The sequence below is a fragment of the Pituophis catenifer genome, unplaced genomic scaffold (genome assembly GCF_029215685.1).
Source record: "Pituophis catenifer annectens isolate HBS135680 unplaced genomic scaffold, rPitCat1.0.hap2 SCAF_1, whole genome shotgun sequence".
Lineage (NCBI taxonomy): Eukaryota > Metazoa > Chordata > Lepidosauria > Squamata > Colubridae > Pituophis > Pituophis catenifer.
The window spans coordinates 256,406,302-256,424,587 of NW_027256881.1; the positions used below are offsets into that span (position 1 = coordinate 256,406,302).

The 18,286-nt window shown below is 37.3% G+C and overlaps 1 protein-coding gene across 1 annotated transcript in view; it reads left to right on the top strand.

Moving 5' to 3' along the window:
* Positions 1–18,286, top strand: part of OVCH2 (ovochymase 2) — a 32,881-nt gene that overhangs the window by 5,374 nt on the left and 9,221 nt on the right. The window contains exons 6-14 of the mRNA XM_070957492.1: positions 662–813; positions 3,807–4,002; positions 6,788–6,811; positions 9,520–9,610; positions 11,489–11,622; positions 12,000–12,140; positions 12,736–12,866; positions 15,183–15,276; positions 17,039–17,170. Coding sequence (XP_070813593.1) covers positions 662–813; positions 3,807–4,002; positions 6,788–6,811; positions 9,520–9,610; positions 11,489–11,622; positions 12,000–12,140; positions 12,736–12,866; positions 15,183–15,276; positions 17,039–17,170 — 1,095 coding nt within the window. The remainder of the gene's footprint in view (positions 1–661; positions 814–3,806; positions 4,003–6,787; positions 6,812–9,519; positions 9,611–11,488; positions 11,623–11,999; positions 12,141–12,735; positions 12,867–15,182; positions 15,277–17,038; positions 17,171–18,286) is intronic.

The following is an 18,286-nucleotide window of genomic DNA, read 5'->3' on the forward strand; positions in this document are numbered from 1 at the left end:
CAGTCCCAAAATAAATTCAGCCTTGGTTCTAGTGCATTCTAAGGCTAAATTTCCACGAATATAAGCAGATATTAGATATTGCAGTAAAGAGATATTCAGAAACATCTGCTTATTACTCTGTTGCTTAATTTATGAAAATGATTGCATAATAGTGTGCATCCAGTGATGTTCAATGATGTCACATATTTCAACATTCAGTTCTCCTTTTATCTAGGACTAGAAATCCTGCTTTCAATGGTGATCACATTTAACAAATAGTTGGAAAACTGTTGGCTTCACATCGTAGTCTTTCACCATTTCAATTCACGCTTGAATGTTTTGTGAAGGGAAAAATGGCACAATACACATTAAGTACTTTGAGGGCTAGTGGTCCAGTCCCTGGAACTCCAGTTTTAAAAAGGATCAGGCAGAAAACAAAGATCTTGGCTTGAGACCCCTGACACCTATTTATTTATTTATTTTATTTATTTGTTGAGTACGTATTAGATAAAATATATAAGTATAAGCATGAATTGAATACATAAAATGAATACAATTAAAGGGAACATTAGGACAGGGACTGTAGGCACGCTGGTGCTCTTATGCACGCCAAGTTTGATGGAATATGATGAAATGACAACCTGCGATGCAACTTCCTAAGGTTTCTTTTTTTGGTTTTCAGATGGGATCCTCCCTGACATTCTGCATGAAGTCAGGTTGCCCATCTTAGACCAGACTCAATGTTCTCGAATTTTGTCAACTCTAAGGAGGCCTATTCAAAGTCACACTATAATGTGTGCTGGATTTCCAGATGGAGGAAAAGATGCTTGCCAGGTTGGTAGATTATATCAATAGGTTTATTAAGGAGAATACCATGGTGATGGTGATGAGGATTATGATGATGATGGTATTGGTGGTAATGATAACGTTGTTGTGGCTGATGATGATGATGATACACAATACTGTAGTAAAATACTATAGTAGTTTTACGTCCATTTTGGGACTTTTAGAAAAATTCTAAAGGAAACTTTTAGGTGGAAAAGCCATGGCTCATTAATAAAAGATTTCAGGTTCATTCCCAGGTGGAAATTGAAAGCAAGACTGTTTGATTAGCCACTGAAGAATATGTAGTCAGCCCTGAGCTAGAAAAATCAGATACCTGACTTGGTAGAATGTAGTTTCTATTAGGGCATTAAAAATTGGTAAGAAATGTGAATAAGAACAATCTATTTTAGTCTTTGCAAGTGGACAGTCATTCTAGTGTATCGTAGTGGAAATGATAATAATGCTTCAATGACTCAGTTTTTTTCAGTTTCCCGGGGAGATAATCTCTTGATTATAGCTATTGTAGCCAGTCATTTTCAGCCTTTCTGCCTTCTGGGAATAGTGGGAACCACAGAGAAATACTTGTACATGTGCTATCAAAGCCCAAAACAAGATAAAAGATTTTGGGGAACAATTTATGATGCTCCACCTTTATTCAGAGATCATCATTTATGCTCATAAAAGTAAATTTGCCAGCCTATTTAAAATTTCTAGATGTGCTATAACACATTGAGAACTTACAGGATGAAGAGTGTCCAGAACAAATGTAATTTACATTTTTAAAGTACAGATAGTCCTCGACTTACAACAGCTCATTTAGTGACCATTCAAAATTACAAAGGCACTGAAAAATGTGAATTATGACCTTTTGTCACAGTTACAACCTTTGCAGCAGAGGTGGTATTCAGTCAGTTATAACTGGTTCTTGCAGACCGGTAGCGGAAATTTTGCCTGGTTTGGAGAACCGGTAAATACCACCTCTGGCTGGCTCCGCCCACCCCACCCCACTCCGCCCTTTCCAGGAGTTCCCACACACACCATTTTGACTCTCAGGAGGCTGCAGGGAGGTCAGGTAGCTTCAAGGGAGAAAGAAAGAAAGAAAGAAAGAAAGAAAGAAAGAAAGAAAGAAAGAAAGAAAGAAAGAAAGAAAGAAAGAAAGAAAGTAAGAAAGAAAGAGGGAGGTGTTAGATGGGAAAAAAATCAGGGCTTGCTTCTCAGCCGGGAGATCGCTTGGCAAAGAAGAAGAGGAGGGGAAACAAGACGCCATCGCTTTAAAAGCCAAGGTTGCTCAGAAGGAGTTTTTAATTGCAGAAGCAAAGTGACATTCAGCAGTTCGTTTCTGGGTCAACTGAACAACAAACTGGATAAGAGGAAAGATTTTTATATGATTCTATGTTTTTGAAGTTTTGGGGTTTGTGCAATATGGGCTTTGTGTTTCTAAAAGGATTTGGGTGATTCCCATTGTGGCTAAATGACTTTCGTCCTGTGTCGGGTCTTGAGTGTGGGGGCTGCTTATTCTGATTCTACTACTGTGTTTTGTTAGCTGCCAAATCTTGCCACAGGGAGATTTTGAAATGCCGAATGTCCAACTTCCACTTCCATTATCTCTAAGCACCGTAGCTATTTTCTTGTTACAAAGTTTTTTTAGAAAGGGGAAAAAGAAAGAGGGGAGAAAGAAAGAAAGAGGGGAGAAAGAAAGAGGGAGAGAAAGAAAGAAAAAGAGAAAGAGGGGAGAAAGAAAGAAAGAGGGGAGAAAGAAAGAAAGAAAGAAAAAAGGGAAGAAAGAAAGAAAGGGAGAAAGAAAGAGAGGAGAAAGAGAGAGGGAGGGAGGGAGAAAAAGGAGAGGAAGGAAGGACAACAAACCTGGCTGGCACTAGACATAGCTTCAGAGGATGCTTTGAAAAAGCACAGCAATCCAGGGCTAGAAAGGACCTCAGAGGTCATCTAGTCCAATCCCCCACTCCCTGGCAAAATTGACTGCTAAATTGGCCATGCCCACCCAGTCACATGACCACATAGCCACGCCCACCAAGCCACGCCCACAGAACTGGTAGTAAAAAAAATTGAATCCCACCACTGCTTTGCAGCATCCCCTTGCTCAAGTAATCAAAATTCAGATGCTTGGTAACTGGTTCATATTTATGACCATTGCTTGTCCCATGGTCATGAGGTCACCTTTTGTGACCTTCTGACAAGCAAAGTCAATGGGGAAGCCAGATTCACTTAACAACTGGGTTACTCACTTATCAACTGCAGCGATTCACTGAATAACTGTGGCAAGAAACATTGTAAAACGGGGTAAAACTCACTTAACAAATGTCCCACTTAACAACAGAAATGTTGGGCTCAATTGCGGTAGTAAGTTGAGGACTACCTGTACTGAAATTCAGATTTCCATAGGCCAAGCTAGAGGGAGTTTTGCAGCTGGGATGTTGATAGAACTCAAAAGCAATGGTGGCCAGTAGTATGCATTTTTGATGAATAGAGAAGCGTCCTTGAACAATTAAGAGAGAATAGGTTTGTCACAGACATAGCTCTACATATTGGCCACATCTACACATTTCTATTGAATCAAATTTCAAAGTAATTCACTCCTATCCTCACAGGACGTATTATTCGAGCAGTAGGATCCAATAGTTTAGCCATTCTTCTTTAATCCACAGTCCTGCAATTTTTATTGCAAATTTAGCAAAGGCATCAAAAAGGCATCCATTTCTTGATAAAGACCGACCAATTATATTTTCTCACTCAACTGGATCTCACATGGATTCTTCTCCCTTGCCAGGATCAACTTTTCAGTGAAGCCTTTCAGATATTAAGTCCTGTCATAATTTATCCCCTAGGTAACACTGCCTGTTTTAAGAAACTTTATTATGTGGCATGGCTGGAATGAGCTGTCCCACCAGTTTGCAAAAAAGAAAGTGTGCTTAAGATCCAATAATTAAAATGTTGTTTGAGATGTGTCTCCTTTTGGAGCAAAAAACAAAATGTTTCTCCTGCAGGGGGATTCTGGAGGCTCACTTGTGTGCCAACGTGAACATGGTTCTTGGACCCTGATTGGAGTGACTTCATGGGGCATAGGATGTGCTCGAAGCTGGATTTATAATCTGCAAAGGAAGTATGAGAAAAGAGGAACTCCAGGCGTTTTTACAGATCTGACCAAGGTGCTCCCTTGGATTCAGCAGCATATAGATGCCGGTAGTAACAAAATATCACCAATACTGTGATTTATCTTATTATTAACATCAATTAGCATGCCACGGATAATAGTATTTTACCTGATTAGAATTTATGACTTGCATTAGGAGTAGAAATTTACTCCACTTCCAACCCCACCCCCCCAGTAAAACAAAAACACCTATGTTTTGCCAATGTTGTATGTCTGTCTTTTGAGGGAATCTTTCTCATCCGTTGTCAGCCTTGAGGGGTTAACCAGATAGGAATCATAACTAGATAAGGTAATTCTACTTTATAGTAATACTACATTGACAGAATCTTGCAAATATGAGAAAATACAATCCTCCCTGCCTCTGCCTCCTTTTCAGCTTACGTTTTCTGACCTAGGCTTCCTGAGACAGTAAAAAGCACACAATTAGTCCCCAAAACCCTCTTTTTATTTCAACGGCTGTAAATTCTGTTCATTCATAGCCTGTGATGAGTCACAAATAGTTTGTAAAGAGTCCGACAGAAATCTGCCACAATCCTTCGGAATAAGGCTGATAAGCACCCACCTTTATCTCCCTTGACACTCTGCCAAAGACCTAATTGGCAATTAGCCTTGCAAGGCCACCCAGAGCACAGAGTCAAAACAGAGCTTCAGAATTTAAACCAACCAGCATAAACAAAGTTGCTTCCTACAAAGGCTCATGTGCCTTTGCTCCTCCTTTATGTCTTATGGGAGGGGCCAATCAACTCCAAGCCTTACTTCCAAGTCACCCCTTTTGTCTTAGCTGTTGTTGCCTTCTGGCAGCTCTGATCTTTTTTTTTTTTTCTTTGCTTTAATTTATATGCCGCCCTCCTCCGGAGACTCAGGGCGGCTTACAATGCGTTAAGCAATAGCCTTCATACTTCTGTATATTTATACAAAGTCAACTTATTGCCCCCACAATCTGGGTCCTCATTTCACTTACCTTTGAAAGGATGGAAGGCTGAGTCAACCTTGAGCCTGGTGAGATTTGAACTTGCAGTAATTGCAAGCAGCAGATGTTAATAACAGTGCTTTAGTCCACTGTACTACAGGCTCCCTGTAGTACATGTGCGCACTGGGAACAGGCTCCCCCCTGTTCCTTTGCCTCGCTGACATCTGGAGACTCTGTAGTCAGCGCATAACTCCCAGATGGCCTGGCCCCATCTTTGCCTCCAACGCAGAGCCCTCGTCTGAGCTTTCCCTAGACTCCAAAACTGGCCCATGTTCCTCCCCCAGACTCCTCACTGTCCGACTCTGCTGCCAGCTCCTCAGGCTGCCAGGGACCACAACACTAAGAAACTAGGGAGGGTCTCTTCTGAGCCTCTTGCCCTGTCCACTATGTAGTTGCAGCAGGTCATGCTGTCTCTTATTTAACCATTGCCTTGGGAGTGTCTCCTGACTCATTCTCCAAAGTTTTTCTCATATACCATCACATCACTTGACAAAAATGTTGAAAGTTGGTGCCTAGTTATGTTGTGTTATGATTTTATGTTATGTTTTATGCTTACTGGGTTATAAAGTCAAACTACATCTGGTTTTACATGAACAAAGTCTGCTTCAGAAACCATGTTTTTCTTTGTTCTGCCTTCCCTGCTTTACTCAGATTTGTACCAGAAGGTGGCAGGCTTTCTTTCACCACATTAGACCAGATTTGGAGGAATGTTCATTGTGAGGAGAAAGATTTGCCTTGATGAAGTGTAATTAGAAGGCCTGTGGCTTTCCAAAAGTCACTGAATTACAACTTCAGCAGCTCCAGCTATTATAGCTTTTGACATTTGTAGTTCAGCAACACATAGAAAGCCAGGAGTTCCCTACTTGTGCATTAGTGAATACTAATCTCTTTGTTTTAAGAGGCTAGTTGCGCATTACGGGAAGGTAATGTGGGAGGTTCTTTGTTGGTAGTGATGGAAGGCAGTATACAACTTTTGCACTGGACTGTTACAAATGTCATTGGTTTTATTTTATAATAATAGCAATATTCAGCTTCAAACTCTGCCTGGGTAATAGTTCTATTTCAGTCACATTCCAATTTGGATTGGAATTTCAGTCTCTAAACAATGCAATCATTAAGCAAGTCATCATGTCACCAGACCTAATTTTATTAAATTTTTACCACAGCCATTAAGCAATTCAACAAGTATTTATAAGAGCCTCGGTGGTACAGTGGGCTAAAGTGTTAAGTGCTAGCACTTAGCTGCCAGCTGCCTGCAATTAGTGCAAGTTCGAATCTCACCAGGCTCAAGGTTGACTCAGCCTTCCATCCTTTCGAGGTAGGTAAATTGAGGACCAGGATTGTGGGGGCAATAAGCCAACTTTGTATAGAACAACACCGCTTGGGGTGGGAGTCGAAAGCCCTAATAAGTAGGTATATACAAAAAAGTATGCAGGCTATTGCTATAATGCATTGTAAGCCACCCGGAGTCTACGGAGAAGGGCGGCATATAAATTGGACTAATAAATTACATGAATTATGTGGTTGTTAAGTGAATCATATGATTGTTAAATGAATTGCATAGTCGTAAAGTGAATTTGGCTTCCCCAGTTGACAGTAACTGACTGGGAAGATCACAAATCACAATCATGTAACTGCAGATTGTAAATCACTTTTTCCTAGGCTATCTTTAAGCAAATGGTTGTAAGTCAAGGTTTGCCTGTGTACACTTTTTTAACAGAAAGACAGAGATTCAGGCCCAAGAAAGCTACATTTTGCTGCTGCAAATTCACTGTGACATTTTTGATGCTTTATAAAAATGAAAAGTTTGTAACTAATCTATTTCATTCATTCCTTTTAATTAGATGTCAAAATGAAAAGTTCTGTAGGTGAGTATAGAGTTTTAAGATCTTTTTGAATCTGAATATTCTTAATAAGATCAATGTTTTACGGTCAACTTTGTGCTTACATTTGATATATACATATCTATATCTATATCTATATCTATATCTATATCTATATCTATATCTATATCTATATCTATATCTATATCTATATCTATATCTATATCTATATCTATATCTATATCTATCTATCTATCTATCTATCTATCTATCTATCTATCTATCTATCTATCTATATCCCGTGTGCTTCCTGCCCATCAACATACATTGGACAGACCAACAGAAGAATGAGTGTGCGCATCGAGGAACACAAAAACTCAATACAAAAGCAAGAACACACATCATCATTAGTTCAACACATAAATACAACAGGACACAATATTAATTTTAATAAAACAAAAACAGTTGCAAAAATAGAACATCTCAATGGCAGGATAATCAGAGAAGCAATTGAAATAGAAAAAAAGACCATATTGCATGAATAAACGGGATGACACTTCACGTCTGCCTACTATTTGGAAACCTGGTCTCATAGATAGACGAATCTTAACACCATATATAAAACATAGACCAAACATTAATCAAAAAAATCCCAACCAAATCATATTCAAACCAGCCACAAAGATGAAGCCCTGCCACCTAGTGGAGAAAAACCAACCATACACCCGAAGCCAAGCCAATAAACACATACTGGGACTCCCAACCAATCAGAATGAAAAGGTGGAGCCATCCCAGAATACCAGCACCAGATTTGAAATACCAACGACAGTTAGTGCAAAAGACTACTGACATAAGCCTGATGATGGCAGATGGGATTCTGTCGAAACGTCGCTTCTACCCTTTTAGGGATATATCCACAATTACACGGGAAGAAACCCGAAATATTAACTATACACACATACATACCCGTGAAAACTTACATAAATATATATATATATGTATATATATATATATATATATATATATATATATATATATATATATATATATATTCTCAATTCAACAGATTTTTTTAAAGTAAATGATATTCTTTTTCCTTAGGGACGCAGTGGCTCAGTGACTAAGACACTGAGCTTGTCGATCAAAAGGTCAGCAGTTCAGTGTTTCGAATCCCTAGTGCCGCATAACGGGATGAGCTCCTGTTACTTGTCCCAGCTTCTGCCAACCTAGCAGTTTGAAAGCACATAAAAAATGCAAGTAGAAAAATAGGGACCACCTTTGGTGGGAAGGTAATATTGCTCTGTGCGCCTTTGGCATTTAGTCATGCCAGCCACATGAGCACAGAGATGTCTTCGGACAGTGCTGGCTCTTTGGCTTTGAAACGGAGATGAGCACTGCCCCCTAGAGTCAGGAACGACTAGCACATATGTGCGAGGGAACCTTTACCTTTATCTATTCCTTTTCCTTATAAATGTATATTATATATATAATATAATATATAAAAAATAATTGAAGTTGGCATATTTAGGTAGCATTTAAATAAGGAGTTCTTGAAATAAGATAGGAAGAACAAGGATGAACCTTAAGAATGTTCATGGCTATTCTTGAGTTTTACTTTTAGTTTTACCAGCTGCTCACTGCTGTCATGCTGATTAATTTGCAATACCTTGTGCACAGCCTCATTTAGTAAGGAATTTCAGTGGATAAACTTTGCCATCCCTTGAAATTAATGTTAAGAACTGGCTTTATCTCTGAACTCATGTCTTCACTGCCTTTATTTTATAGATTGGTTAGTGAAATAATATTTAAATATGGGAGCTATGCTGGCTTATTTGGACTGCAGAACTCCTTTTAAGCTATGGACGAAAAGGAACATGAGATGAAACAAGTCCTTAATTATTGGAGCTAAGCGGCTTTGCTCCTCTAATTCTACAAAATTGAATTTTACTCAAAGCATGATTACATTTTTATTTTTTGTTATCCCATTTGACAAGCATTGTATTAGGGCATCCCAGGTGACACACTGTCTCTTGTCTTCTCTCTTGCAATTGGCAAAAAGTAATATGGAAGAGTTGTAGTTGTGTAACACAACGTATCTCTTCTGTACAGACTGAGTTTCTGCAAAGTTCGCCAAACTTCTTTGAAAGCCCTGGAAACCTGCAAAATCTTTTGTGTGAGCATTTTTGGAACTCCCACATAGAAGCTTTAAATTCACAGAGTCACTTTCCTATCTTAAGTAATATAGAAATGTTACTCCTTGTTTGCAACATGCTATTTTTCTCCCCAGTAAGATTTTAATGTAAAACAAAGAGTTGTTTTCCTCTGGATTTCTATACTGTTACTTTATTTTTGAGGAAGTAAAAATACAAAATAAGCACAAGCTTAAAGTGCGTAAGTAAGAAAAAGTGAGAAACATAATCTATCAGACGTGCTGGATGTCAACTTTCAAAATTCCTAGCAAAGATTATGCTGGCTAGAGATTCTAGAATTTGAACTCTTGAGAACAGCAATAAAAATTAAATGAAAGTTAAAAGATAAGATGAAGCACATTGTAAGCCGCCCTGAGTCTTCGGAGAAGGGCGGCATATAAATCAAATTAAAAAAAAAATGGAAAATGATGGATAAAAGATTGTACATTTAAATATGTTTATGAGAAATAAAAATAAAAACTTTGAAAAAAATTAAAAAAAAACAATAAGTATTCAGTTTAATTGAAGAGTTCCATGGTAACATATTATATATTCACAATACAGTATCGTGTAACTTTCAAGATGGTGAACTTTCTGGCAGTGAAGGAAAATTGGTTTTTCCTGAATTCCCAAAGCCCTTTTACCAGGATAATCAGTAAGTAGTTAAACTACAAATATTTATTTATTTGCCATTTTCTAGGCTCAGTTACCCTGGATTATTGCATACAGAGACCTTCTCAATTCATACTCTATTGCAGTGTGAAAAACAGTCATTAGTCACATTTTTTAGTGCTGTTGTACCTTCGAACAGTCCCTAACCAAATGGTTGAAGTCAAGGATTACCTGTATATCAGAGGTGGGTTTCAGCAGGTTCTGACCAGTTCTGGAGAACTGATAGCAGAAATTTGAGTAGTTCAGCAAACCAGTAGTAAAAATTCTGACTGGCCCCGCCCCCATCTATTCTCTGCCTCCCAAGTCCCAGCTGATCGGGAGAAAATGGGGATTTTGCAGTAACCTTCCCCTGCCGTGCCCACCATGCCACGCCCACCATGCCACACCATGCCCATGATGCCATACCATGCCCACCACGCCATACCCACAGAACCAGTAGTAAAAAATTTTGAAACCTATCACTGCTGTATATCTAACTAGAATTATTAATTATGTAAAATGACAAAATTCAGAAGATTAAAAGTATGATTTCATTAATATTAAGGGCATTTTCTCATGGCCATATTAATCTTCATTCTTTTTATCTTTAATTTGGCAAAAAAAAAAATAGTGTCAGAATAATTTCTATACTGTCCTTATAGATTTAATGCAGGATAAGTTAAGTAAAATGAATAATGGATTCCCATAGCCGAGGTGACGCAGTGGTTAGAGTGCAGTACTGCAGGTACTTCAGCTGACTGCTAGTTCAGCAGATCAGCGGATCAAATCTCACTGGCTCAAGGTTGACTCAGCCTTCCATCCTTCCGAGGTGGGTAAAATGAGGACCCAGATTGTTGGGGGCAATATGCTATTTAGTATACTGTCTTTGATGTAAGCCGCCCAGAGGCCTCAGAGAGTGGGTGGCATAGAAATATGACTAATAAATAAATAATAAATAAATAGCTTCACTTCTCCAACTGAGCACCAGTGGAAAGAGGGAAAACGTCTAGTGGGAAAAGCTTCTATCAACTGCTCCTCATAACCTAGAATGGTGCTTGAGTTGATGAGAAAGTGAGTTTTGAAAGATAGGAAAACAAATTTGTTCACATTTGCTATGTCTTTATGCAAGTCTTTTGCATGGGTTCATTCAAAGGCACCAACTACCAATTAATTGCCAAAATGTTTTGAGAACCTAAAGGTATGCCATCTTGAAATGATTAGTGAGGCATCTTCTGGCTATGGTGAGGAACATGTGAGGATGATCTCTAAACTTTTTATTATTATTATTATAACATAAAATGACATTACAAGACATACAACATTTATATATATACTCTAGAGATCTCTAAACTTTAATGTGCTTTATTGGTGTTATATGAACCAGATATTGCGATTTGTAAATAATGGCCTTGAGTTTATGCAAACCAAGCTGATTATAATTTATCAGCTAAGCCATGGCTAAGCAAATGTGGCTTAATATGATAAATAAAGTTATGCTTGTGTAGTGGGCTATTCAGTAAATAAAACAAGCAATGAACCTTCTTTTAAAAATGTATTATGTGACTATGACTTCTGTATATCTTTGATAGTACTAGACGTTCATCTTTATGCATGTTCCATAACATTAATCTTTTATTAGTCTGTGAAATTCTTCTTAGGCTATTTGAATTAAGTTTCTCACAAGCAAATCTAAAATCTCACTGGGTTTTGTTAGAGATCTAAAATTATTATGTGTGCATAGAGGGAGGGTTAAGTGTATTTAACTAGATTTCAATATAATATGAGTGGAAGGGTGGAAGAAACAAAATTATCTATGATTTCGTGCACCTGTGCTTAATTAGTAGTTTAATTTTCAACTAGAAATCATGTTTTCTCAATCTAGGCTCTGCATTTGGACTTTATCTGTTCCAGAAGGGAGGCATATAGTGTTGAATTTTTCTCACTTTGATGTGGAGCCAGATGCATTCTGTGACTATGATTCTTTGTCAGTGATTTCTATGGATGATAGACTCATTGGTAAGTTTCTTCTTCAAAATGTATTGCCACAAGCTGGCTTCTAAATAAAAACAGAAGTTTCTGCTATTGTTGACATTTCTTTGACAATCAAAACTATCTTCTACTCAAAAGTCAGCATTACTTGACACTTTATTGAACTGAACAACCACTTACCACCTGCAAAGAAAATTTAAATCTGTGGGTTTTATGGCATAGACAGAAAAATCATCCATATATTCCTCTATAGTCGAAGTGGCAAGAATGTTTCAACAAATGACCACATATTTTTAAAATTAGTCTTTGAAAGTTGCAAGGATGAATGTGCGACCCTAATAATAATAACAGCCATGTCTATGAGTATCAATATCTTCATTTCATTTCTACATTTTGCCTTTTAGGGAAATTGTGTGGAATGGACCTACCACTACCTATTTTGATTGGTTCAAACAGTGTAAGATTGAAATTTGTCTCAGATAACAAGGACGAAGGAACTGGATTTAGCATGACATACCAAGCTATTAAGCCAGCTAGTTTTCTAGGTAAATATTAATGCTCTTGATCAATCCATAGTGAATATTCAGATTATTCTTGATTTGAGATACTGCATAATCAATATAAGAATACATCATGAAGAACAGAATGGCATTTTGGAGGCTTACCTACCGTGGATTTATCTCTCTCTCTCCTTCCCTTTCAAGAGACAAATATGGTCTTTATGAACTTCTGAATGCCTGAACTTTATGAAGAAGTACCAAGTTCTTTGAGGAATAACTTAAGATATCACAAAACAGGATGGAATTCAGATATGAATTGACTTTATATATAATAAGATGTTTACACTCTAGAACTGAGCTCTTACTGATACAAATGAACCGATCCACATCAACTTTAGAACCGGCCACTCTGACAAAAGAGATACTACCACAAGCAAGGCCAAACTATCTATCCACTATTCAAATATATTCTTATGTTACCATTTGTAGTAATATTATTCCTTTGAAAACTGTTTTCATTCATCATCTAAGTAATAATTCTTTCCCTCTAATGGGATATTGCATACTGTGATAGACAACATAACCTTCTAAATGTTTGAAACAGCTTATTTATTTTGAAGAAATTTTGGTTTCTTTTTAGATTCTGGTTGTGGATCTCTAGCAGTTCTCTTTGAAGAAGGAACAGTGCAAAGCATGCACTATCCGGAAGCATATAATAACCTGGCAGAATGCCAATGGATTGTTCATGCTCCAGAGAATCAAGTTATTAAGGTATAAGTCACATGCATAAAATATTTATTTCAATCAAAATGTATACATATTTGATTGGGTACAAATGTTCAAAGTTGCACTTTGCCACTTTTTCTGTTCATGAATTTGATTGTATGTATGTATGTATGTATGTATGTATGTATGTATGTATGTGTGTATGTATGTATTTCTCTTTAGCCAGGTTCTTCCTACGTAAATCAAGATTTTTATGCAGCCCTAGTTCAGTGAAATCACAATCCACTAGTTTCTAGGCTTTTTTCAGGCAGCCAGCAAGCACCCTGCTGCCCATTGGGAGACTAATCTTTCAAAGACCCTGGATCACAGGGGAACTGCCAGGGGATCGGAAAAGAGCTGATGTAGTTCCCATCTTCAAAAAATGAAAAAAAATAGATCCAGGAAACTACAGACCTATCAGCCTGACCTGAATACCAGGGAAGATTCTGGAAAAGATAATCAAACAATGAATCACTGAACACCTAGAAGCAAACCAAGTAATAACCAAAAGTCAACACGGGTTTGTCAAAAACAGATCATGCCAGACTAATCTTCTTTGACAAAGTGACAAAATTAGTGGACCAGAGGAATGCTGTCGATATAATTTACTTGGACTTTAGTAAAGCATTTGATAAAGTAGACCATTCTACTGGATAAAGTAGAAAAATGTGGGTTAGACAGCATCACCACCAGATGGATTCGTAACTGGCTGACCAACCACACTCAATGTGTAGTCCTCAATGGAACTGCATCTACATGGAGGTAAGTATGCAGTGGTGTACCCCAGGGCTCTGTTTTAGGCCCAGTGCTCTTCAACATCTTCATCAATGACTTGGACGAGGGGATAGATGGGGAACTCACCAAATTTGCAGATGACACCAAGCTGGCAGGAATAGCCAACACTCCAGAAGATAGGCTCAAGATACAGAAGGATCTTGACAGACTTGAACATTGGGCGCTATCTAACAAAATGAAATTCAACAGTGAAAAAAGCAAGGTTCTACATTTAGGGAAGAAAAACAAAATGCACAGGTACCGTATATGTGGTACCTTGCTCAATAGTAGTAACTGTGAGAGGGATCTTGGAGTCCTAGTGGACAACCATTTAGCTATGAGCCAGCAGCGTGCAGCAGCTGCCAAAAAAGCCAACACAGTTTTGGGCTGCATAAACAGAGGGATAGAATCAAGATCACGTGAAGTGTTAATGGCACTTTATAATGCCTTGGTAAGGCCAACTTGGAGTATGGCATTCAGTTTTGGTCGCCACAATGTAAAAAAGATGTTGAGACTCTAGAAAGAGTGCAGAGAAGAGCAACAAAGATTATTAGGAGATTGAAGGCTAAAACATATGAAGAATGGTTGCAGGAACTGGGTATGTCTAGTCTGATGAAGAGAAGGATTAGGGGAGACATGATAGCAGTGTTCCAATATCTCAGGGGTTGCCACAAAGAAGAGGGAGTCAAACTATTCTTCAAAGCACCTGAAGACAGGACAAGAAGCAATGGGTGGAAACTAATCAAGGAGAGAAGCAATTTAGAACTAAGGAGAAATTTCCTGACAGTTAGAACAATTAATCAGTGGAACAACTTGTCTGCAGAAGTTGTGAATGCCTCAACACTGGAAATTTTTAAGAAGAAGTTGGATAACCATTTGTCTGAAGTGGTGTACAGTTTCCTGCCTGGGCAGGGGGTTGGACTAGAAGACCTCCAAGGTCCCTTCCAACTCTGTTATTCTATTCTATTCTATTCTATTCTATTCTATTCTATTCTATTCTATTCTATTCTATTCTATTCTATTCTATTCTATTCTATTCTATATATTACTTTGTAAGAATATTATATTTTTTTCTAATATGGAATCCAACATTTTTAGTATTGAGCTTGACTATCTTCAGCTTTGCTTTTATCGTATGTCGTTCTGATTACATCACATAAATAAATGTTTGTTTTTATATCAATCCTGATTGCTGAAGTTTTAAAACATGAGGATATTGCTATTCTCATTTTGAGATTTGCCAGTATATTAAATAGTAGTAAACTAAACTCTGGATCTATTTTTTAATTAAACGTTTGTAAAATGAAATTTTTAATATTTTAAGAACGTGAAACCTCATCTTCTGCATATTTCTTGGGAAGAGGATAATAGTATTTGTTTGTGCTTTGTTGAATGAAGTTTTTCTTAAGCACCATGTTGGATCAATGGTTTAACTGTCTGGTAACAGTAAGATCTGTAAGAATAAGAAAAGCAAAACATATTTATTTAAAATCAAATTCCTTTGTTTTGGATGAATGTCAGTTCTTCCCTGTTTTTATTTTTCTGAAGCTCGCCTATGAACACTTTGAACTGGAAGAAAATGAAGACTGCAGTTATGACTCAGTGACAGTCTATGAAAACGTTGAAAAGGAGAAAGAAATAGGTCTGTTATATTCCTTTCTGAATTGTGGGTTGATTCAGTTCTAATGGTTCTTTTGTATGTGCAGAAAGGAATTAAATTAAGAATGCTGGTATAGTTGTTTGGCTTTTTAGCTGCAAGATGCATGGTTTCCCATTTACCTTTGCTTGAGTTTTTCTACCATATTGGTGGTTATCTCTTATACATAATCTGAGTCCATCATCTGTACTATTGTAATAAAAATACTGCGGAGCCTTATCAGTAGTGAGTTCCATTTACCTGAACTACCGGTTCAGAATTGGGAGAGCGCGCGCAGGGTGCTTCTGGGGATGCACAGAGCATCCATGATGACATCCAGGCAGATGGGCGCCACCACTGAGCCTTATATGGCACTATTTTGTACATTATGAGATACTGCGTGTGAAGTATCCTCTAGTAATACTATATAAAGTGCAGATATTGTTAAGTCTTGCATGTTAGTCTCACATTTGGGACCTGAAGTAAATAAATTGGATAATATGGCTGAAAGAATTATGTGTATATGTACACACACACACACACACACACACACACACACACACACATATATATATATATCTCTTTAGCCAGGTTCTTCCTACGTAAACCAAGATTTTTATGCAGCCCTAGTTCAGTGAAATCACAATCCACTAGTTTCTAGGCTTTTTTTTTTCTGGCAGCCAGCAAACACTCTGCTGCCCATTGGGAGACTATATATATATTACATATACAACACAGATCCACTGCTAGAGCTCTTGTATCATAGATCCAGATTCAGAAATTGTGTCTGGACACATACATCTATACAGTGTAATTTATCTGTCCGTCTCCCCTATTTGCAAAGCTTAAAATCAAGATAATTATTACTTGATTACTTTATAGAGTTAATTGTGCCCTTGGGTAATACCTGCAGTTTTACAAATGCTAAGAGGGGTGGAAACATCAAAAGAAAATAGCAAAGGGCACCAAAGATGCTTCTATAAAAGCATAGGCATGGCTTGACAGGTGACTTTATATATTAGAGGGGCTTCTCCTGTGTCTTTGCCTTCGTTGGAATGGAGCCTCTCCTGTCACCTGAAGGTTATTTTCAACAAAACATGTGGGACTTTTGGGGAAAAAATTCCACTCAATCATGTTTGATTTTCAGAGACTGTTGGTCCCTTCACTGTTCTAGGTAGTTTTTTCAGAAGTGGCTTAGCATTGTCTACTTCTAGGGCTGGCAGACTGATTGGTCCAAGGTCATCCAGCTGGCTTTGTGCCTAAGTCAGGACTAGAACTCATGGTCTCTTGATTTCTAGCCTGATGCTTTAGCTACTACACCAAGCTGGCTCTCTATTAATAATAACATTCATTAAATTTATATTGTTTAAACTAAATAGTATAAACTTATTGCATATTTTAAAAATATGCTGATGAAACAAATATAATTTACCATTTGTTACCACCTTCATAGGGTAGATGGGGGAACGAACATCTGACAAGGTCAAAGAGCCACATTTTCCAAATGGATCAATCAAGTCTAATATTAGGTTATTGCAGTTTGAAAGAAATTGATATTGTGTGAAACAGATAACCAAGCAAAACCTATTGGAAATATATAAGTACAAACATTAGTTGTTGTATCCTCCATATACTTATTTAGAATGCTCATTTCATTGAGAAGACCAAGCTGAAGACACTGTGTGGATTTTAGTATTTTATCTTTTAAAAAGTGGTAGTTTGTTGTTATGATCTTATCATTCGTTCATTCACTGATTCATTTTCTTAGCTCGATCATGTGGATTTGCTGTCCCGGCACCAGTTTTAAGTTCCTCTAACACAATGCTTATCCAGTTTCATTCTGATGAAACAGAGACCTACAGTGGGTTCAAAGCTGTATTTTTCTTCATTGATGTTGCAGGTAAAGAAATTATTTATATGAACAGCACATGTGTTTTAGTTCTGCATACATGCCCATAATACATTTTGTACACTTCAGTATGTTGTTTATAGCAGCAAACTGCTTTCAAATTGCTAGAGATTTCAGTGGATCATTAATACATTTTTAATTCTGACAAATCAAGTCATAATCCATACTTTAATCACATTTCTCCTGCCTTTTTTTTGTTTTCCTTTTTTTCCCCAATTTTTATTTATAAGTACAAACTAAACAGAACAATGAAATGTACAAAACATAAAAACATATAAACACCCATTTCAATAAATGTCCAGTTTGTCGCAACTGTAATATACATTTCTCTTTGTATTTTGACTCTTCTTTATTTGGTCATTCCCTTTTGTCTATCTACTATTGATCTTTGTTGACCTATTTCTGTTCTTTGTTTCCATCATACTATATTTGGTCATTTTGTTTACTTCCTATTGCTTCATCTCTTTCCTATCTTTCAACCAACTATATCACTTTTCCCATACTAAGTAAAAGTTGTGTCCTTCCCTATTTTGTAATTCCTTTGTGAGTCTATCTAATTCCGCACATTCCATAATTTTATTGATTACTTTATCTGGTGTTGGTATATCACTACTCTTCCAGTGTTGCGCGTATAGTATTCGTGCTGCTGTTATCATATGTATAATTAAATATGTTGTTTCTTTTTTGTAGTGTCCATTTACTATGCCTAGTAGGAAGCTTTCTGGTCTTAGTTCTATCTTTTGGTGTGTTATTTCCTCTATTTGTATTTTGATCCTTTGCCAATATTGTTTCGCCATTGGGCAGGTCCACCACATATGGTAATAGGTGCCTTTGTGGTGGTTGCATTTCCAACATGTTGATGGCGTGCCGGGGAACATTCTTGCCAATCTGGCTGGTGGCAAGTGCCACCTATAAAACATTTTATAGAGATTTCATCTGCCACTTCAGTTGTATTCTTTGTACTAATTTACTAACAGACCTTTAGTATAGTAAAATAGGCAAAATATGGAAGTGTAATTAAGCCATGGTGCTTCAAATTGCAGACCATAAATTAAATCAGTTACTTATCTGCATATATATGTAGTTGTAAACTGAATTTTTATCTTT